This window comes from Danio rerio, chromosome 21 (genome assembly GCF_052040795.2).
Source record: "Danio rerio strain M-AB ecotype USA chromosome 21, GRCz13ab, whole genome shotgun sequence".
NCBI classification, from domain to species: domain Eukaryota; kingdom Metazoa; phylum Chordata; class Actinopteri; order Cypriniformes; family Danionidae; genus Danio; species Danio rerio.
The window spans coordinates 12,006,799-12,029,926 of NC_141041.1; the positions used below are offsets into that span (position 1 = coordinate 12,006,799).

At 34.6% G+C, this 23,128-nt stretch overlaps 2 protein-coding genes across 11 annotated transcripts in view; both read left to right on the top strand.

Annotated features, from left to right (window-relative positions):
- The first annotated feature begins 405 nt into the window (after positions 1-405).
- alpk2 (alpha kinase 2) overlaps positions 406-23,128 on the top strand; it is a 65,602-nt gene continuing 42,879 nt past the window's right edge. For both annotated transcript variants that reach the window (XM_087299986.1, XM_087299984.1), the window contains exon 1: positions 406-524. The gene's annotated coding sequence lies outside the window, so the exon portion shown is untranslated. The remainder of the gene's footprint in view (positions 525-23,128) is intronic.
- Positions 420-22,643, top strand: oacyl (O-acyltransferase like). 9 transcript variants are annotated; one of them, XM_087300895.1, is made up of 16 exons: positions 420-475; positions 3,077-3,107; positions 3,712-3,845; positions 4,010-4,088; positions 5,420-5,555; positions 7,782-8,026; positions 8,190-8,357; positions 12,930-13,032; positions 15,062-15,163; positions 15,245-15,410; positions 15,502-15,581; positions 16,915-17,025; positions 18,139-18,262; positions 18,340-18,526; positions 20,949-21,091; positions 22,332-22,643. In XM_087300895.1, coding segments are annotated over exons 2-16 (1,878 nt in total). In that variant the 5' UTR covers positions 420-475; positions 3,077-3,106; the 3' UTR covers positions 22,431-22,643. The 9 variants fall into 9 exon arrangements, 6 of the variants coding, with proteins under 6 accessions (XP_087157021.1, XP_087157020.1, XP_087157019.1 ...); XR_015520019.1 differs by lacking the exon at positions 420-475 and adding an exon at positions 673-1,121 and having other exon boundaries at positions 15,245-15,348; XM_087300894.1 differs by lacking the exon at positions 420-475 and adding an exon at positions 673-1,121.

The window sequence follows — 23,128 nt, forward strand, 5'->3', positions numbered from 1 at the left end:
CACAAGAAGGTCGCTTGTTCGAGCCTCAGCTGGGTCAGTTGGTGTTTCTGGGTGGAGTTTGCATGTACTCCCCGTGTTGGTGCCGGGTGTTCTGGTTTCCCCCACAAGTCCAAAGACATGCGCTATAGGTGAATTTGGTAGGCTAAATTGTCCGTAGTGTATGTGTGTTTATGGGTGTTTCCTAAAACATATGCTTGATAAGTTGGTGGTTCATTCCGCTGTGGCGAGCCCAGATTAATAAAGGGACTAAGCCGAAAAGAAAAGAAATAAATGAAATTAATGTATGTATAATTTTGTTATAAATGGGTTGTTTTTGTTTCAGTCACATGTAATGTTTAATATTTATTACATTTGGTACTGCTTATATAATTTCACCATCTGTACACCAATATAAGTAGTGAATGTGCGTGTCTGTGGGTGGGGCTGTGTCGGTGTGGAAATGTGGCCTGCAGCTGGATATTATTGACACTACCAGGTCAGATTTTTTTGTCCCAGTCCGCCCCTGATCTGAAGATGTTCATTAGGTAAAGTGTGATTTTTAGGACAATTGTGGGTCCATTTCCATTGTGTGTTTGCTGCAGCACATTTCTGTACGTGCATTGTCACACTGAGATATTGTTTCATCTCAGTGTTTTTCTTAATGTTTTACTTGCAGCACATTTGAGCTCTCTCGGCCACCATAACAAATGTTACCAACCTGATAATAACTTTCTATTGCTAGCAATGAAAACTTTAGACACTCGCTGACAAGTATTAAATAAATATGGACCTGGATAGCACTTAAAACATTCTAGTTATATGTTGTAAACAGAATCGTGTTAGAAAGGTAATGACTTAACTTTAGTAGATCGTGCCATGCTGGACTTTACCGTGCTTATCGTGAACGTGCCCAATTTACAGACACTGAGGTGAAGAAGAAACTGTTGAATAAAGTCATTATTTTTGTTTTGTCTGCGCACAAAATGTCTTAGATTGAAAATAATATTGAACCACTAAAGGCACGTTTTCTGGACTCTGAATGAGTCAGAACCATTAAGTTTCAGATTTTACCAAAATATCTTAATTTTTACTCTGGAAACAAACGAATGTTTGGATATTGAATGGTTTGGAAGGATATGAGGGTAAGTAATTGAAAATATGATTATCATTTTTGAGTGAACTTACTCTTTAAAACATGCTGAAAGTTGATGTGTTAGCAACCTCTAAACTAGCAAGTTAAACATGTCAAGCAAACTAGCTAGCAAGCCTAACCATATATAGGCCTAGTTGAAGCATCCTATGAGTAGTCTATCTATCTGTCTGTCTGTCTGTCTGTCTGTCCGTCCGTCCGTCCGTCTGTCTGTCTATCTTCAAGCTTTAAAAGCGTTCAATTTTACGTTTTGCAGCGTATTTAACTTTAACTAGCCTATATATTTCAGCTTTCTTAAGCTAACATCGACGCTCTTGGTAGGATCTGCAGGGTTCACACAAGGTGCTAAAATGCTTGAATTTGTTTAAAGGCCTGGAATACCTGGAAAACTGGCTTTTGTTGAAAAGTGCTTAAAAGTGCTTGAAGTTAAAAGGAGAACTTCTTTATAAGTTCATTATCCGAATAATGCTTTTCGGATGTTTTCACTATAGAGATGCCTATGTTATTAGCAAGAGTAGTATTTGGTGTGATTTATACATAATAGCTGTATCCTGATCTGTCTTAAAGCATCACTAAATTTTACAGCCATTACAGGTCAAAGCAATCTTTTGTTAACATACATTTATCAAAATAAACAATAAGGCTCTGCTTTAAGAAATGTATTGTTGTCATATTTCAAATACCTCAAGTGAAACGAACTCATTAGTTTTATCCCGATGGTGTACTTGTCTTTTTTGTAAAACTATTTCAGTTTAAGATCAAGTGTAAAATAAAATGTCCATGTGATGTACAGCTGATTAAGAAACAAATTTGTCATATTGCAAAGACAAGAATGAGCAAATAAGGAAAATAGTGTAGAATATGTAAATAAAAGGCTAAATTTAAATCTTTTTATCATATACTTTAATTAAAACTTGAAAATATGGTTTTAAAAATGGACAAAAAGTGTCTCTATGGCCTTATAGAGCATGTGGTAGTTTTGCCAGTGCTATTGAAAAAGATTAATCGTCATGAAAGGAATTATCAAGCAAACTTCCTTTGCTATTCCTATATTTGTATCTTCATTTTTTTTTTTTTTTAATTGTATAGATTTTTTTTTTCAAAAGTAACTAACTAGTACTGTGAATAGTTTTTTAAAAGAGTACTTTGTACTTTTACCTATTATTAGTGTTATTTACAAAAATGTAAAATATATATATATTTTTTATTTATTTTTTTTTGCGGTGTAGTGCTATTTTTACTTGAGTACAAAAAAAAATTCACAAGCACATTTAGGGCAGGTTTATTATATTATTAATGATAAATATATGATAAATTAATTATTATACTATTATTATTAATGTTTTTATTTGTCTAAATTCTATGCAATGTTTTTATGGGTTGCTGACAATACATTTCAGGTGTTCCATACATTGCATGTCAGTCTTGAAAATAAAAATGCTGGAAAAAGTGCTTAAAAGTCCTTGATTTTCGTTAGGCTGTGCCTGTATGAACCCTGGATCTGATAAGAAGGCTTGTTTTTCCAACTTTGACGCCTTGATATGATATTGCATAAACCTCGTCAGATCAGAGACCAGATTCACAAACCAAACTTTGTGTGGTCGAGACGCTCAGTCACTGGTCTTGCGGTGCTGAAGGGCTGATTGTGCTTATTTTGAGCACGATGGACAGACTTGAGCATCCGAGCGTGTCATTATGATTTCCATGCTCATTTTGGACGGTGGGAGAGTATAGCGGGTCACATGTGCACCTCTTCTCCCATCATGTGTCGTGCTCTCACGTTATTTAAACCAGTGAAACTGCGAAAATGAAACACTGTACAAGATGATACAGTTAACATGGAGTGCTGTCACTCTCATGTACCTGTTCGTTTCCAATGGCGCATGTGCCCGGAATGTGTCACTGAAATGCGTGGACGACACAATGGGGTTCCTGATGGAATTACAGAAGGAGACTCCAAGCAAATTTGCTGTTATAAGTAAGTAATAATGACAGCATATTTTTGATATAGTTCTATATGTGACTTGGTTCAAGTTTTCAGACTTTTTCAGATTGTTAACAATGTTGGGGGTCATTTACATATTTATTTAATAAAATACTAATGTTGCATTGGGAAAGCATTTAGCATATCTTGTAGATATTATTTTATTATATATATATATATATATATATATATATATATATATATATATATATATATATATATATATATATATATATATATATATATATAATGTGCATTTTTAAATGTTTTTTAAAGAACTTGTGATTTACCAACATTTATTCAGATGTTTTTAAATGTATGGTTTTATACACAGTTATAAGTATTTAACACATTTTAAATAATAAAAATAGTCATGGTGCAATTATTTTGTCTTCTCCAACAATTTCAATTAAAACAATTTACATTAGTAGATTCTTTAATGTAATATTTAAAATATTATTATGTAATAATATGTCATGCTATTATTGTATTGTTTTAATGTAATGACATACATACTATAAATGAGATATTTAATTTAATAGATGTAATAAATAAGTTTCCTTCACTTTGTATGTTATTTCTTATCCACTTCTTGTAGTGTATGATGCGTTTGGTAAGATAGGCAGTGATGTAGAAGGAGGAAATGTGAATCGTCCCGGATCGCTCAGAGAGTGTCTGTCTGTGGAGGGACCGGGGTTTAGAGGACAGTATTGCCAGGTCTTTCTCAAACAGGTACATTTTTTTTTTTCGTTTAACAATAAGTGTATCTAGTACCATGTAGTCAGTAGTTTGTGTTAATTCTTGATTTTCATATATTGCAATATAAATGAGCAGCTCAATACGGTCTTTAATTCAGATGAAAGAATGATCCCTGGTGATATTTTTCTGTTTTGCAGGACAAGGTGGAGTATTTTGTGGGTGTTTGCGTTCCAGACTCTTGTACGGATTCTGAAGTGCAGACATTAGTTATTCATGGTGAGTTTAATCAGTGGTTCCTAAAGTGGAGGTCGCGGGACAATGTCAGGGGCTTGCTTGGTGATTTCTAAAGTCAAATAAATTTGATTAAATAATTATAATTATCTGCTGCAGTAGATTGATTTTATTACAATAATCCAGAACTCAGCAGCTCGGCTAGTCACCCACTCGCGTGCTTCTGAACACATAACTCCAATTCTCTTTCACTTGCATTTGCTTCCTGTTCCATATCATGTACAATATAAAATTATTTTACTTACAAAGCTCTTCACAGCCTTGCACCTGATTACCTCTCTGATCTTCTTCACTGGTACACTCCTCGGCGCTCACTGAGATCTTTTGCGGCTGAACTGTTATCAGTTCCAAATTTTAAGATGAAATCATTTGGGTGGCAGGGCTTTTAGCTGCATAGCACCACAGTTGAGAGGGGTCTGGATGCAGACCTGGTGCAGTGCAATCTGAGCTGCATCCAATGCTTTTAAATTTGCTCACCAAACCCCACCCCTAAACCTACCCGTCACAGTGACATCACTCACTCCATTGAGTGCACTGTGTCTGACATTGCATCGCTGAGTGATGCAATCTCAGCTTGCATCATAAAGGCTGCATCCAGATACAATTGCCACAGTTAGATATTCATCAGGTGGACTCTTAACATTATGTTTATTACTCTTCTGTCTTGTTTTTATAATGTGCCTGTGACATCCTGTAAGGTGCCCTTGAGTGCTTTGAAAGGCGCCCATGAAAAAAGGTATTATTATTATTATTATGGCACCAGGTTAAACTTTGACACCTTTATGGCACTCAAATACATTAAAAATAAATACAGACAACAACTGAACAAGTTGTGGTCTCCAAAATGCAACCAATATTAGACTTGTGCTGTAAACATTGTGCCCACCAGTCTCATTAGGTGAAGTTAATATTAAATTAAACAAATGAATTAATGACTATAAAAAATGATATATTTGTTGTTAGACTGTTGCACTTTTTTATGTTCGTGTTTACTGTATATAGGCCTATTGTGTGTGCAACGTTTGTATATTTACAGTATATTCACCTCCAAGAATAATGTGGGTCACAAGCCACTGGCATTGTTATTTTGGGGGTTATGGGCTGAAATGTTTGGGAACCCCTGAGTTAAATGAAATAATGAATCAAATGCACATTTGCTAATGTTTTTGTCATTACATTAGATAAATGACTGAACATTGTGTAATTTATTGAAATGCAGTGTACAAAATGTATAAATATACTGTGCATAGTGCATAGTATGGTGCATAGTATTTGCATAGTGCATTCTGTCTACATTTGTGTGTTTGTGTCTGCAGAAGCGTTTCAGAAGCAACAAATGTCTTTGCTTCCCTCTGTGCCTTCCATTTTAATTCCGGATTCCACATTGGGCATATTTATGACTCAATGCCACAGTGATTCGCCCAATATAGACCTGTCTGCTATAGTCTGTCTGTGAGTATCACACACATTCTATACTTTTAAAGGGGTGGTCCAGACTGTATTTTTAAGGCTTGGTTGTGTTTATGGGATGCAAAGCAATGTGTGCTCGAGCTTCATTTGTAAAAAAATCTGTTTTTTTTTTTTCATATCTTACTTTAATTATATACTGCTACTCCGCTAATATGAAAACAACTATTAAGTTTTCTAGTGAGATATATCCTAAAAGGCTCTGATTGGTCAGATAACATAGTGTGTTGTGATTCGCGGATTGGCTCTATGTCACCAGGAAAAGCACCTCGCCTCAACTAGCACTCACTTTGCTGTTGTTTAAATACTCTCAGTCATTGTCAAACTGTTAGCCTCATCAGTCTGAGCTTGAATCAGACAGAAAATGAAAAGGACACAGCTGAATCTCATGCCTGCTCTCTAAAATAAAATCTGACAAGTGTTTTTTTATATATATTCGGGCAATAAGCATGTGTAAGTAAAATAAAATAATTTGCATATATTTAGCGAGTTTGTTATTTGAGATGTAGAACGCAGGGAAAGCGGCCGCATAAAGAGACACTGCAGCTCTGGTGAAGACTGTGGGTGTTTACAGCGCTTTGACAGATAAGTATGTATTTGTAGCTAAATTGTTAATGGTGCCAAACTGCATTTTTCATTGTTTACGTCCTTGCTACAACATACCGTTAACGCTAGACTCTATGCATATAACAGATAAATTTTAACAAATAAAAACCAGCCTGATCTCACGAGAAAACGTAAGTATTTTACGTTTTGCCAGTTTAGTGGCTAATTCGTATGAATTCGTACGAGTTCAGTCGTACGAAATGGTACGATTTTAAAAAGGAGGCGTGGCACCTGACCCCACCCCTAACTCCAACCGTCATTGGGGGATAAGCAAATCGTACTAAATTGTACGAATTAGATCGTACAAATTCATACGAATTAGCCACTAAATGAAAAAGTTACGAATTGCCGTGAGATTGTATTGATAAAAACACTTACAGGTTGTGACTCAAAATCCACAGCTTTGTCTATTATGTTTGGAGCTGCTCCTGCTTTGAGGAGTTTTAGCTAAATCCAGCACTGAACTGGGAGAGATTCTGGAAGCTGTCCTTTGTCAAATGCTAGAGCTGCATCTTTTTTATAATTCTCTAGAACATAATTAAAATTAAATTGTAAGCACTATTCATGTATTTTAATAAATATGGAAAACGAATGCATATTTTTACCAAAACTAATATTGGATTTTTTAAAAATGCATGTTCGTGTAAAACAATATAATTTGCACAAAGAAATTATAGGGTTCCTCTCTAAAGAAGTTGTTACTCCACACTGTTTAGAGCATCATTATGGGCATTTTACATTATAACAAATGTGGTTCAAACGATGAATCTGCGACAGAGAAACTATGGGTTTTGGGAAATAGTCGTCACTACATCATTCTTTTCCCAAACGTACATCATACTATGATAATTCAGCCGCGAGTTACGTGGTTGTAGGAAATGCATCCTTGTGTGGTTTCTTGTAATATTCTGTATAGTTGGTTAGATGCTTTGAGACTACATTTACTAGGATGGTCAATGATCAATAGACAACGCCGATGGTCAATAAACAACATGATGCTAAGCCGGCATCGCTGATCCTCCGCCCTGCCCCCGTCGCAAACCCACTCACGAAAAATACACACTCAGGCCCCGTTTACACTAATCTGTCTTAGTATTAAAATTACATTTAAAACAAAAATGATCCACATCCACATTGTGTTTTACCTAGCATTTCTGAACAGCCCTCCTTCCACTTAAAACGCACATTACGTGACCACACACACAGCCACACACACTGTCATGCGCTCGTAGCTCCAGAGAGCAGTGCACGTCGGACAGTTTATCAAGGATGTACCGCTGGATCGTGTTTCACTATAGTTGTTAAAGGTGATTTTTAATTAATCTTGTCTCTATCTAACAACTCTTTGGTCTTTTGAATCTATCAGGTAACGTGTCACAGCATCAGTACACTGCTTCAGTCTTTCACTTTCACACTTGTACTTAGTCATTTTAGTGAAAACCTCAAATACTGTTGGTTGTGCACCTTTTTTACCGACCAACCTCTTGCGGAAAAAGTGATTGACGGGTCGTAGTTTGTTTGCTAGGTAAATAATAGTTTATGAAATGTAGATGAAATGTATGGTGCTTCTTGGTAAATATGTTTGTTTTTGTGTTTTTGTTTTAGGTCTGTGTGCTGTGCATTATTGGCTCTTCCTCTCATAGCTTCCATCTTTGTGGCATTGATAAAAAGGAAGCAAATGAGAGAGGTGGCGCCAGTGGTGGGATTAGCTCAAACCTCCAACTCAAAACAATACGGCACTGTCTTGACTAATGGCTCAGCCAATCAGAATAAAGAATGCAGTCCCGACCTAGACACCACACAGGCAAAGACTCAGAATGCAGAAAGCAAGCAGCAGAGCCTCTCAAAGAGCAAGTACTCACACACACACACACACACACATACAGATACTCATTTTAGATTTTATAGCAAATGTGACTTCTCTGATTTGAGCCGTTTTAATTGATTATTTTGCATTCTCCATGCCTTTTCCACACATTTCTCCCCTCCTCTTCTCATTTTGCGTTTTCACAGCTGTGGTATCATGGCTTCAGGGATTCTCAGTGCAGAACTGCAGTCAGGGTTTGCTGGATACAGAAGGCTCTGGAAGGAGTTATTCGTCTCTGAATGGCATCCGTATCCTCAGCCTGTTCTGGATCATCTCAGGCCACACTGTGCACTTCAGTGCCTGGAGCCACCTGGGTGAGAACAAGGGCATTCAGACTGAAATACAGGGTGGTTGAAAATAGAGCTGCACCATATATCGTTTCAGCATCGATGTGCGAATATGCAATAGTCAAATCTCAGAATCTTCACCTTTGAGTTGTGGTTATAGTTACAAAACAGTTCAGAACACAAGCAAAGTGTAACCCTACTACAGGAAGACCACAGAAACAATTGTATTTTTTAAGATATGCAACTGTGTAAGATTTCAAGTTAATTTAAGCCATTTCAGCCAAATGTGTAGCTTTAAAGGGTCACGAAACACCAAAACACATTTTTTGAGCTGTTGACAGTCGTATATGTGTCTCACACTGCTAAAAACACTATTAAGACACCTATATTTCACTAAAAAGTGTAAATTGGTTGTTTTTGCGTTATTTCAAGCAAATTCGTACTTCCGGTTTGAAACGAATTTTTGAAGCTGCGTCACGGTCATGACATAATAGCGTTGTATTCCAGCGTGCAGACTGGGCGTCTGTGCCAGAGTGAATCTAATTACGTCTTACAGTGTGATGCATTAATGCATGAGTAAGGCTTGGTTCAAACCAATCAGCGCTCTCTATTGTGCAACTTCATTAATATTCATTACTATCACCGTGTTTTCAGGACAGAGACGCCACGTTGCGCTGGCAAAACAAGCGTGAAGTGTTGCTTTTATAGTTTGCTGCAGTTAAGTTTCGTTTTCATTTTCTCTCTGTGAGAGCTCAGAGTCACGTGTGGATTAACAGTGTACGCGACGCGCGACAACAATAACTTACGTGTCTAAGGAGGATTATAGTTTACCTGAGAGCTGTTCTCATCTGCAAACGCTGAGATCCGGATTCGTTTGTAGTATTCTCTTCATAAAGACGCGGCTCTAGTTGCTGGTGATTGTCCTGTCTCTACAGATTTGGTAAGTGAGCGACCAGTGCTCTTTGTTTATTCAGTTTGTTCGTATCTAACAAACTATTGCACAGAGTGTAAACACGTTAGCACCACAACCAAACTTTAACCTCGTGTAGGGTTTTTACCGCATTTAGTGACCGGAATAACACACGCGGCTTTCTGACGCTACCTGTCGTGTGCATCTAAGTTTCTGGGAAATGCGGAGGTTTTTTTTCTCTCATTCGCCGTGCGGTATCAAACATTGCATGAAAAATACACACTTAGAGCAGTTCCTCGAATCAAATATCTCGTGTGTCGCGAGGGGCATGAATGAATTCCCTGAATGAAAGAGCCAAACTGCAGTTAAAGTCCACCATTTAATAATTTGGCAAATAATTCGACTACAGATGTCCATGTAGGTTAAACACCATCACTTTCTCTTGTATGTATGTATGTATGTATGTGTGTGTGTGTGTGTTTGTGTGTGTGTGTGTGTGTGTGTGTGTGTGTGTGTGTGTGTGTGTGTGTGTGTGTGTGTGTGTGTGTGTGTGTGTGTGTGTATTTTGACTCTGAAACTCGCGCGTGCCCAAATAGACACTCCCACACCATCCCACTTTTCTTCCTCCGACACTCCCCCCTAAACAGAGCTGGACACGCCCACTTTTCTGACTTTTTCCAAAGTAGAGGTGTGAAAACACCCTGCTGAAACGAGGGGGTTTCATGGCCCTTTAACAAAGATTAATTGTATTTTGCCTAACACTAAATATTATACAAGTAGTGTTATTTTACATTCCATTACATTGTTTAATTACCTTACATTGTTAGTACTGTCTATTTGTATCTTTGATCATATATATTTATTTATACGCTCTACACACTCCCTACAAAAATCTTTCCTATAAGTTATTTAAATCATCTTATGAAATTATCTTAATGTTGCAATATATACTGTACAGTTGAAGTCAAAATTATTCGCCCTTCTGTGAATTTTTTTTCTTTTTCAAATATTTCCCAAATGATGTTTAACAGAGCAAGGGATTTTTTACAGCATTTCCCATAATACTGTTTCTTCTGAAGAAAGTCTTGTTTTTTTTCAGCTAGAATAAAAGTTTTAGTTTTTAAAACCATTTTGCTATTTTGCTAGTTAACACACTCAATGCATTTTTTTTCAAAACAACCCATCATTTCTAAAATATCAACATCTACCAAATGGTTAATATGTCGCCTATGGTAAAAGTACCAGAATTAATACATATACTGTGAAAAATCAAAAAATATAAAGTGTAAGACCAATTTATTAAAAAAAAATAAAAAATAAACATTTTTGAAAACTTAATCACCTTTTTTGTATAAAGTATGACATCAAATATTTCAGATTCTCATTTAACATGATTTTGGTTTTATTGTAAAAAAAAAAACAACAACAATAAAACCAAAATCAAGTGTAGTGGTGCAGCATGATTATGTTTGTTTGGTTTTTGTTGTAAACCAGCAATGCTGTGTGTGTAAACCATTATTTAAAACAGTCATTCTTTAAATTACTTTTACAGTCATTATTTAAAACAGTAAAAACATGGTTAACCTTTTGGTGGAGCAGGCAGTCAAAGGGTAAAGCAATATTTTCATTCTAATATTTCATATCTAGAAATTTAAAATGTAAAGTTTTATGTACTGGCAAGATCACCGCATTGCCTGAAAATGCGGCCTAGAAATATATGTGTAACATTGTTAACCTATGTCTAAAACTGGAGGAACTGATACAACAATGGTTTTAAAATCGATCTTTTTTTCCTGTCTTTTGTCTTTTTTTCTGTTTTGTTAGCCTTTTCTGTCTTTATAGTTGTTGTTGTTGCTTCTTGTATTGCTTTGTGCTTTAAGGTCAAAATAAAAAATATAATATAAAAAAAGGTTATATACTGTCCTCATGGGAAAGACAAAATAATTCAGTTATTAGAAATGAGTTATTAAAACGTTTATATTTATAAATGTGTTGAAAAAATCTTCTTTCTGTTAAACAGATATTGGGGAAAAAATATAATTCTGACTTCAAACTTGCAAACATATAAATTTTTTTAGTTTTTTCCAATATTGTGCAGCCATAGTTGAAATGTAACTAGGCAATATTTAAAGAGTTAGTTTACCCCAAAAATAAATTTCGTCATTAATTACTCATGTTGTTTCAAACCACAGATATCTTTATTAATCATCTAAACACAAAGTATTATTTTATTATTTATGTAAATATAGATAGTTATACACAGTTGAAGTCATAATTATTAGCCCCCCTTTGATTTATTTTAAAAAAAATATTTAACCAAGCAAGGAAATTTTCACAGTATGTCTGATAATATTTTTCTGTAGAAAGTCTTATTTGTTTTATTTTGGCTAGAATAAAAGCCGTTTTACATTTTTTAATAACCATTTTATGTCAAAAGTATTAGCCCCTTTAATTAGCCCCCTATATTTTTTTCCAATAGTCTACAGAGCAAACCATTGTTATACAATGTCTTGCCTAATTACCCTAACCTGCCTAGTTATCCCAGTTAAGCCTTTAAATGTCACTTTAAGCTGTATAGAAGTGTCTTGAAAAATATCAAGTAAAATATTATGTGCTGCCATCATGGCAAAGATAAAATAAATCAGTTATTAGAAATGAGTTATTAAAACTATTATGATTAGTAATGTGAAATCTTCTCTCCGTTAAACAGAAATTGGGGGAAAAAATAAACAGTGGGCTAATAATTCTGACTTCAACTGTATATATAGTATATTTTAGATGAAATCCAAGAGCTCTTTCATCCTCCATAGACAGCTATGTTCAAAGTTTATAAAAATACCTAAAAACTTTCTCAGAACGGTCCATATTCCTTCAGTTGATCAATCTGATCATTATGAAACAATGAGTATGAGCAGACACAACACAAAAATAGTGAGTTTTTCCAACAGTCTCTTTTCCTCAGTGTCAGTATATTGTGCACATTTAAGAGCACTGTGCTCTGTCTGATGTATGCTTTGCCTTTTGAAACAAAGCACATGTACCCTATACTAACACAGAGGAGAAGAAACAGTTGAATTTAGTCATTATTTTTATTTTGTTTAAAAATTATTCACAGTGTGAAAGAACCACTGAAGGCATATGGTCTGTTTTGAGGATTTTCTTTTGTATTTTACCCAGATTTTGATAAAATAGGACCATTATTGTCAATGGACAATGAAAGAGCTCTCACGTTTCATCTAAAATATCTTTATTTGGGTTCCTTAGATGATCAAAGGTCTCAGGGAACTGGTACAACATGAAGGTGAGTGATTAATAATATTACTTCAATTTTTAAGTGAACTGATCTGTAATTTCTAATCCTTAATCTTAAATCCCTTTTAAGTTTACATAACTTTTAATATCACTGGAATCATGATGACAACTCCATAAATCCTCTCTCAATCACTCTCTTTATCTCTAAATAGAGCATAATAAGTTGGATTTTATATTTACCAAACATTAATTCAGGGATCTCCTACAAAAGACAGTATTAGAAATGTTATTTCTTTTTATTAGAAAAGTTTATTACCAATTTTTAATGTCTAGTTATTTTTTCAGCCAGCCTGTATATGTGCATTGCTGTAATTGTGAAGTTTTGTCTGTGTTAAAGCTTCCCCTGATTTATTTTTTGTTTTGTTTTTTGGATGTAGATAATGAAAAGAGGTGGAAGGAGATGGTGGAAAACAATCCTCTGTATGTCTTGACCTTCAGTGGGCCTGTGTATTTAGCGGTGGACTCCTTTCTGGTGCTGGGGTAAGGGTGCATAAACAACAGCTCATATTTGGCCAACATATAGAAAAACATATTAGAGCCAATTCTTAGCCATGAGAAAAAAGGAGTAGGATTTTTTAATCTATACATCGCTCAATGGTCATAGTACTTCCTTTACTTGTTGTTATATTTAAACTATATAAGTAGGAAAAAAAATAAAATTATTTGAAATTCAGTAGCAAATTTTCTCTGATGGAAGGAGGCATTAATCGGTCATCAACATTAAACTGAAATAAAAAAATAAATAAAGCAACATTTATTTTACAAAAACTAATGAAATAAAGAAAAATAAATAATTGTTGAGTTGGGTGTAACACGTTCCACAGCAACATGTTACTGTATTCTGACTACATTTTTGGGGAACACAGTAATGTAATAAATTACATTTTAACTAAAGTCAATGTAATTGTGTTACTTGTCTTACAAATATTGTTTTTATAAGAAAAAAAAAATGCCTATTCGTTTACCGCTGCACCATCAGTTATTACGCATGCACTGTTAAATTGCTGAAGAACACGAGCTGAAATGGTGTCTGTCGAGAGTGGTTGCTTCTTCAAGTGGAAGTACAGACATTACTTTGATTTTATTGAGCGTAAAAACCAAAATATTGCTGTGAAATGCAGACTATGTCCAGTCTCTAAAGAACTTTTGATTGCTTTTAACTCGACCAGCAACTTCTTTCAGCACTTGAATAGAAAGCATTTTATGACAATTCTCATCACCAAGGAGGACACCGGTGCCCAAACGGTGCTCCAACTCAGCCTAAATAGGCTAAATTGGATTTTTATGCTGGAGCGGGAGTGAATGTGAACAGAAGCTTAGCTGCTTATGGGCCGTTCACATATCGCGTCTTTTGTGCGCACAAGTTTTTTCCAATGGAGGTGTGCAGTTTGCACGCACATATTGGGAGAGCATATTGCGTGTGCTTGCATTTTCCAGAAAACCGTTTCGTGACAAGAACTGATCAGCTTCATATTTAGTTTGGAATATACACATTTCAGTAGACTAATTATTTCAGACAAACACACACCCAAATGCTGCAGTGTTTTTTCATTCTACGGATGTCAATGGTTACAGGTATCCAGTTTTCTTCTAAATGTTTTCTTTTATGTAAAAAAAAAAAAGGCAAATATGTTTGGAACAAGTAAATGGTGAGAGAATTTTAAGTTTTGGGTGAATTATCTCTTAAAGCCTTTTGAATATGTCAAGCTGTTCAGAGCAACCCATTATAATTTGTATTAGTGAATATTAAATTACTGAGCTGCAGTTTGTTTATTCTGTATTTTTATAGGTATATTTTATGTTTTAAAAGTAACTTCAAAGTAAAGTAATTAGTAATCTGATTACTTTTCACATTAAGTAATGTAATCAGATCACAATTTTCCAGTAGTAGTCAGTAATTTATAATCTATTACTTACCCAACTTAAAAATGTGCTAATTAGTTTTTGCCCACACTAATTGTTCATCAAATTGTGTAAAAGTATTCATCCAATTAAAATAGAGGAAAATATACACAATTTTTCCATTATTGCTATTTTATATTTTTGATAAAATGGTACCACTTTACATTAAGGTTGTACTGTATTAGTTACTATTAGTTAATGTATTTGCTAGCATTAACAAACAATGTACAATACATTTATTACAGTATTTATTCGTCTGTGTTTGTTAGTTCATGAAAAAAAAATTGTTCATTGTTAGTTTAACTCACAGTACATTAACTAATGGTAACAAGCATTTTAATAATGCATAAGTAAATGTGGAACTATGATTAGTAAATGCTGCACAAGTGTTGTTCATTATTAGTTCATTTTAAATACACGATGAAATGAATGAAACATTGTAATGACCAATAAAGTGTGACGAATAAACCAATTATTGTCTGACAAATAAAATTTGTAATGTTAAAACAAATCAGTTGTTTTTCAGAACTAATGTGTTCCTAAATGGTTATGTTATGGTAAAAAAAAAATGTATTACTATTGATAGTGTTTTGTATGTTTGTGCCAGAGGTCTTCTGAGTGCCAAATCCTTGCTGGGCACTATCCGGAGGTCAGATAACACTCTTAGTGTCGGTCTGGTGGTTAATTACCTCTTCAAGCGATTCAAGCGGTTTGTTTTCTTATCTTTACAGATTTCACAAAGATTTTTTCAGGGTTGATTTTTCTGATGATCTCCTGATATTCTTGGCAGGATTCAGCCTCTGCACCTCTTCATTGTGTGCCTGGTCATCAGCCTCTTCTCTGTGGTTCCGAGAGGAGTTTTCTGGTTCTTTGCGGAGGATCAGGTCTTAAGCTGTAAGAAATACTGGTGGTCAAACCTGCTCCTCATCAATAACCTCCTCACCATTACTGACATTGTATGGCTAATTTGATTAATTAGAAGATTTGTTTGATTGCAGCATATTTAAAGAATGGCATTATTACATTTTTTACGTTTTTATTTTGTAGTGTGCACCCTGGACTTGGTACCTTTCCATTGATTTCCAGTTTTACGCAACAACACCTTTACTGATATTCCTGTACAGAATGTAAGTTCAGTCCATTTGCATATTGTATATTATAAATTAAATAATTATATTTTCTAGTATGTAACTCACTCTGAAAATGCTGTAAAATGTACAGTATTACTGGTAATTGTGGTTGTCAATTTTGTAAAAGATGTAAATATGACCCAGACGTGTTTCATTTTGGAAACGTCACCCTGCACATATCTACACTGTACATAATTGATGTACATTTTACAGTATTACTGTCAATTTTGGTTGCTAGTAATACTGTAAAATGCAGCACCGTAAATCAATCATTACAATTCTGCTGTAAAACTACAGCACAGTTATGATTATTATCTTGCAATGCGCCTGTGAATTTAGTCAGTAATACTGTAAAATTTACAAGCATATTGTACATTAATAATTACAGTTGTGCTGGATACTCTATAGCAAAGTTGTAAGTGTTAATTTACTGTGCGCTTGTACATTTTGCCAGTAATAATGTAAAATTTACAAGCTCACTGTAAGTTAAAAATTATAATTGTGCTGTAGTTTTACAGCAGTATTGTAATTATTGATTTACGGTGCACTTGTACATTTTACAATATTACTGGCAACCAAAATTTCCAGTAATACTGTACATTTTACAGCAATTATTTACAGTGTAGATATTTTCAGGGTGATGTTTACAAAATGAAACACATCTTGGTCATATTTAGTAAATTAAAAGAAAAATAAAAGATTTTTAAAGGGCACCTATGATGAAAATCCACTTTTGAAAGCTGTTTGGACTGTGTGTATGTCCACTGTCATATTGTAGTGATAGAATCTTCAATAATAAAGCAGACATGCACGTCATGCTGTGGGCATGGAGAACCATTTACACTTAAAGCCTCAGGCCACAAAAACAGCTACATTGTGATCAGGCACCAGAATGGGCAGATTCTACATTATATAATAAATGATCTGCTGGGTGTTTTGAGCTAAAACTTTACAGACACATTCTGGAGACACCAATGTCTTATCCTACATCTTGTAAAAGGGGTAAAATAGGTGCCTTTTAAGATCTAAATTTTAACTCATTAATAATACATTAAATTGGTACTAATTATTGAATTTCCATCTTTTCTAATTAGAAATAATCTTTTATTTTAGTTAATTTTGATCTATTTATTTATTTTAACTAGCCCCACAATTTTGCATGGTAATGTATCAGTAATAAAAGCTTTTCACACCACTCTAATAGAGTACAGTGTTAGTCATAAATAAGAAATAATCAGAAATCATAGTTCGTTTAAAGCAAATCAGGAAGTCTATTTTTAAAACTATTTTGAATACAATATTATTATTACGCGTTTTTGCTTATTTTCAGGAACAAGTGTGCACTTGTGGTGGTGTCAGTTGTTCTCTTAATGCTGTCGAGTGTAACAGGAGCCCTGATCACCGGTTTCCTGCATCTGCCTGTGCACCAGCCAACCACACTGTAAGAGATAATTTCTTAATTACAAAATTAAACTGATGCGATGTGATCACACAGCATGTCTGAACCACTATGATTACAGCCTCTATAGCAGATGCGGAGTGCAATACTGAGGCAGTTTTAGTACGATTTTTTTATGACCTATTATTAAGGCAAGACACTCCAGGAGAACAGGATAAAGAAATTGAACCAATAATTATCATCAAACTATCATCAAACTCCAGCTGATTGATTTCATTATGAATTGCTAACATTTTTTTGTATTTTCTAAAATGTTATGTTAAATATGCAAAAGGGGTATTGTTTCATTAAATATGCTCTAATTTGCATTCAATTCTAGCACAAAAATCTAAAAAAAAAAAACATACAGTGGGGGAATCAAGTATTGAACATGTCACCTGTGGCGCGATACTCGCAAATGATGTGAATGGCCTGATAATGGCCCGAGAAATAAGACTTAGGTTTGAAGATCGGTCAGAGGCTTCAAATAAGTTTAAATTAATTTAATGAATCAAATGGATAAAGCATACAGGGTCTAGGTGGCAGAGCACATTTCCTCTTCCCCCCATATTTATCGTAATCTCTCTTCAGCCCCACCCAGGGGGGCTCCAGTAAGATAGATCCTTCATCAGCCGAATCATCAGTTGTCAGGCTGAACAAATGATCTGCACAAAAAAAGTTACGCACACACATAACAGAACACACAAGACAGAGTGAGCCTGCACCCTCCCATCCGTGCTAGATGGAGAAGGCAGTGCAGCCTAAAAGAAAGAATGGTAACATTTTACTCATAACAAGTTGTCAGAAATTATCTTCTTGGTTATCAGTCACACGAAGCCACAGTTGTTATGGAGCAAGGTTTTAAGAGGTTAAGCACACAAACATAAGTTCATTTTTTTGATTAAAACTGTTAAATTATTGATCTTTGAACCTAGGGGACTAGGGGGAGGTCCAAAACTGGCTATATTCACACTGCTGTTGCCACACAACTGTATTTAAAGTGTTTTTTGCATAACAGGTCCTGTTTAAATCCACTGACCCAAATAAGTAAAAGTCTCAAATTTGACAGATGCATTTCAGACTGTTGAAATTCTGTACCGGTTGACTTGTTTTCAGAGCATACGAAAGCTACTTTCAGTATTACTACAACAAACCCTACACAAGATATGGGCCGTATCTGCTGGGTGTTCTTGCTGGAATATACATGACAACCAAGAAAGAGGCACTCATAAAGCACCAGGCAATGTCTTTAATGTTTTTCTTGAGCTACTTTTTGAGTTTACGGTCATGTAACGGATGGTTTTTGTTACGTGGCAGTGGCAGGCAGTGATTGGCTGGCTCTGCTCGCTGTCAGTCATGGCTCTGCTAGTGGGATTGGCTTATGTGCTGAGAGACGTCCCGCCCCATCTGTCCATTCCACACGCCATTTATCAGGGGATCCACCGATCACTGTGGGCTCTGGCTCTGATTTGGATCATCCTGGCCTGTGAGGAAGGATATGGAGGTAAAAACTAAAATTTGGATTACATATGGTCAGATATGGGAGTTTGTGTTCAAAGTGAGATGTAAATAAAGTCAGAATTATGAAACGTAAACTCACAATTTATAATTCCGACTCTTTCCCTCAAATTCTAACTCAGATTTCCAAAAAAAAAATCAGAAATGTAAAATTGAAATATACAGTTAGTCACTTTAATTTAAGGTACAATTCTTGCAGTTAACATACCATTAACAATGGCTTTTAGGTCAATAAACTCCTGCATAATATTAGTTAGCAAGGTAGAAGCTGGGTTAAGGTGTTGGGTTAGATTAGGAAGGTTCTGTAGAATAAGAACATACTTTATAGGTAAACAGGCAATGTTTTAGCAGGTAATAAGCCAGTAGCAAATAGTAGGAATAGGAATTGGAGCTTAAACTAAAGTGTTTATCAAAAGTTGGTATTGGTAAAAGTATGCATAATATTCTGAGGAAAAAGTCCAAATTGCAAAATGTGAATTCATATATATAAAACAGTATCCTAAGAGTAGAATTACAAGAAAAAAGTACATTAAAATACTGTCGTCCCTCGTTATTTACGGGAGTTACATTCTAAAAATAACCCACGATAGGCTTAAGTCATGAAGTAGTCCGCTTCATTTTTTAAATATAGATGTTTTAGCGCTGTAAAACCCCTCACTACACATTTAATACACTTTTCTCAGACAGGCATGAACATTTTCACCCTTTTCTCTTTTCTTTAAACACTCTCAAAGTTCAAACTTTCTTAGAAAAATAAGTCCAATATTATTAAATGTAACCAAAGATCAAAACCTGTTGTCATGCGCAAACATTCATCGCAGTCTACATAAGGTTCATAAACCTTTTTAACTTTTGTGTGGATAATGTTGGCATCCTGCAGTCACTAATCCACAAAACTAAAGCAGACTCCATCCTTAAGGGAGCCACACAGTGAATGCGTGCCACGCTCATGACATATGTAAGTTACACACATCGGACGCGCACATTCGCATGTTCTTTAAAATGAAAATATTTAGATGCCGCTCTGTGGCGCGGCAGAAATATGAACCGTGTCCTCAGTTGTAGCTGGGCACCCCAGACAGATGCTGACTTGGAGCGCTGGTGTGCGTACTCTGATATAAACCTATGTTTATGGCGCTGCGTAATGCGGCGCATTTGTTGTGCAAACCTCTTTACGACGGTCTTGCGGCGGACAGTTACAACCCTTTTTGCATCCTTGTTGAAACTCGCACTGCTAGCGATCGTTGATTAATGTTAATTTGGGAAGCTGAACGCTTTCTGTACTAAACAGGAGACACAGAGAAGATTGATTGACAATTGTCTACAACCAATCAGTATACAGAACAAAATGCACTGTAAAATAATTATAAAAATAAGCATGTCAAGTTGCACAAAAAAGTGCAAAACTGCGAGGCTGCGAAAGGTCAACCGCGTTAGGCTGCGAAAGGTCAACCGAGGGACCACTGTATGGAATTCAGAAGTAAAAAAGAAAATGTATTAAAAAAATATAAACTTGGAATTCTGAGGTAAAACTGTAAGAATTATAAAATGCTAATTTAAAAGTCAAAGGAAAAGAGTCCGAATGGTAAAACAGAACTGTAAAATTCTAAGAAATAAAATGTTAAAAAAAGCAGTGTAAACTCAGAATTCTGTGGTAAATTGTCCAAATTTAGAGATGCAAACTTGCAATTCAAAGAAAAAAGTTAGAATCGTGAAATCTATTCATAATTGTGAGATGTAAACTCTAAATTGTGAGGAAAAACTGTTAAAAATTACAAGATATAAACTAAAAATGAAGCAGCTAGGTGGTTAGCACTGTGTGGAGTTTGCATGTTCGTGTAGGTTTTCTCTGGGTAGTCCGGTTTCCCCACAATCCAAAGACATGCACTATAGGTGAATTGGGTATATACTGTATAGTGGGTTATATATAAGTATATTTAGTATTTAGTGTGTGTGTGTGTGTGTGTGTGTGTGTGTGTGTGTGTGTGTGTGTGTGTGTGTGTGTGTGTGTGTGTGTGTGTGTCTGTGTGTGTCTGTGTGTGTGTCTGTGTGTGTGTGTATATATATATTAGGTGTATATATAGCGTGTGAATCCAATAAGGGCATCTGCTGCGTAAAACATATGCTGGAATAGTTGGCAGTTCATTCTGCTGTGGCGACCTCTGATAAATAAGGGACTAAGCCGAAGGACAATGAATAAATGAAACTCAGAATTGTGAGATTAAAGCTTTGTACTGAATTGCTGACATAAAAAAAAAACATTTGAGATAAAAGTTCTAGTTAACTTCTTGGCAAAACAGTATATTATACACCTTATTACATGCTTACTTCTTGAAATAACATTTAACCATAATTGTGTTTCTGCTGGACCAGTAGAAAGGCATGAAATCAATTATCTGTTCTTACAGGGTTTGTGGACACATTTCTGTCTTTAAGCCTTTGGGCTCCTCTGTCCAACATCAGCTTTGCCTGTTATCTGATCCATCCCATCATTATTATACTGTACAACGGCAAACAGGAGATAACCATGCACTACACAGACTTCAACTTTGTAAGTATTCCCTTCAAATATATGCAAATGAGGGCACTGCATTTTACATGACATTGTATACCGGACATTTTAACTACTGTTAAAATAAAAATAAAAATTAGTGCTGGGTAAAAATTAATCACATCCAAAATAAAAGTTTGTTTGACTTGCTATATGTGTGTGCACTGTGTATATTTATTATGTATATATAAATACACAAATGAATGCATATATTTGAGAAAATGTTTATTTATATTAAAGTATAAAATATGCATATGATGCAAATTATATAGAAATTTTAATGTCAAAAAATTGTTTTAGTTTTGTTTTTATGTATGTGTGTGTATTGCATATACATTATAAATATTTAATACACACACACATTTATAAATGTCGAAACAAACTTTTATTTTGAATGCGATTAATCACAATATTTTTGCCCGGGACTAATTTTTTTTTATGTATTTTGAAAGTCTATTATGCTGCATTTATTTGATCAGAAATACAGAAAGACATAATATTTATGCTATTTAAAGTGACTATTAGCTATTTTTTAAATGTATTTTATGGCAAAACAGTAAACAATATATTATTTGTTTTTAATTAACTAACATTTATCACTATACTGTATTTTCCCCAGTTTATATATTACAAATCTTATTTTATGTTTTCAAATTATTACATTTTCTAAAATGTAAATGTAGAAATATGCAAATGAGACATTATTTAATTTAATATATGCTAATTCACATACATTCTAGTACACAAATCTAAACAATAGATGAAGAAAGGTTCAAAATTCTTGTTTTTTATCCTATTACAGTCATAGGTTTTTAATTTGAGGATTTTGGAAGCCTCTTATTTTATTGGTATATAGTTCAGAAAATACTATAAACAAATCAAATTTTTGTGAAATTAAATGTTGCATACATAAGGGAAATTATGTATAACAAACAAATCCCTCTGTAAAAACTATAAAATTCTATAAAAATGTGAAGTTTGCTGTAAGTGCTGCTGAGATTTATGGCTAACTTTGAGAAAACAGCCTTTAAAAATATGTATTGTATTTGAAATAGAAACATTTCTTGTTATTAACAGTGTTAACAGCAGCTACTTAATATTGTTGTGGAAATTATTATGCATTTTTAAGAATATGTTTAATAATTAGAATATCTTTGTAACAATGTAAATGGATTTTAAAGTCTAAAATCATTGTTAGTGTGAATAATGTCTTCTTTTCTCTCTTGTTTTCTGTCTTCAGTTCTACCTGTTTCTGGGTCACCTGGGGTTGAGCATCTTCATAGGATATGTGTTAACTGTGCTGATTGAAAAGCCGTATCTCTTCCAGCCGAAACGATAAGTCCTGCTGCGTTCCCTTAGAACTGGAAGCCAGAGGAAAAGATTAATAAACAGATTTAAATAAATTTGAGCAAGATTTACATACAATAAATTTATTCCCCCATTTCATTCTGTATGACATCTGTAGATAACTGTCTGTGAACAGTGTTAGACAGCTTTGGTGTTGTTTTTAGAGTGTGTAAAATAAACGATTTATTCAAGTGCTGAATTATTACATGCAGAGTTCAATATAGTATATGTTGTCATATACGCACAATATTTAACAACTATATACATGTGTACACACAGCTATGGAAAGAATTCAACTTAAAAATGAATCAAAATTTCTCACTTTTGGGATTTATAATTTATAGTTTTGTGTTGTAGTAAAATGTCATTTTTATTATTTCCCATAAACTACTGATGCCATTTCTTCCAAATGTAAAAGACAAAATGTCATTCAGAGCAGTTTGTTTTGTATGAAATAAAGTTTTTAGACATGTTTTATTTTATACAAGAGAATAGCAGAAATCAATATGGAGGAATTGGTGAAATACCCCAGATTTTCAATAGCAAACCCTGTCCAAATATCATTTTCAATAATGTTAGGCCCAATCCCAATTCTACCCCTTAGCCATTCCCCTTACCCCTACCCCTCGTTTTGAGCATTCACATCAAGAGTTAGGGGTGTCCCAATTTTCTTTAGCTTTAAGGCGTAGG

Excerpts from the sequence above, each read along its gene's own strand:
- oacyl (XM_087300892.1), top strand. The coding sequence starts at position 2,954 with ATGATACAGTTAACATGGAGTGCTGTCACTCTCATGTACCTGTTCGTT. Across the intron at positions 13,033-15,061 it reads GACTCCTTTCTGGTGCTGGG|AGGTCTTCTGAGTGCCAAAT; the intron begins GTAAGGGTGCAT and ends TGTTTGTGCCAG. Across the intron at positions 21,092-22,331 it reads ACTACACAGACTTCAACTTT|TTCTACCTGTTTCTGGGTCA; the intron begins GTAAGTATTCCC and ends TTCTGTCTTCAG.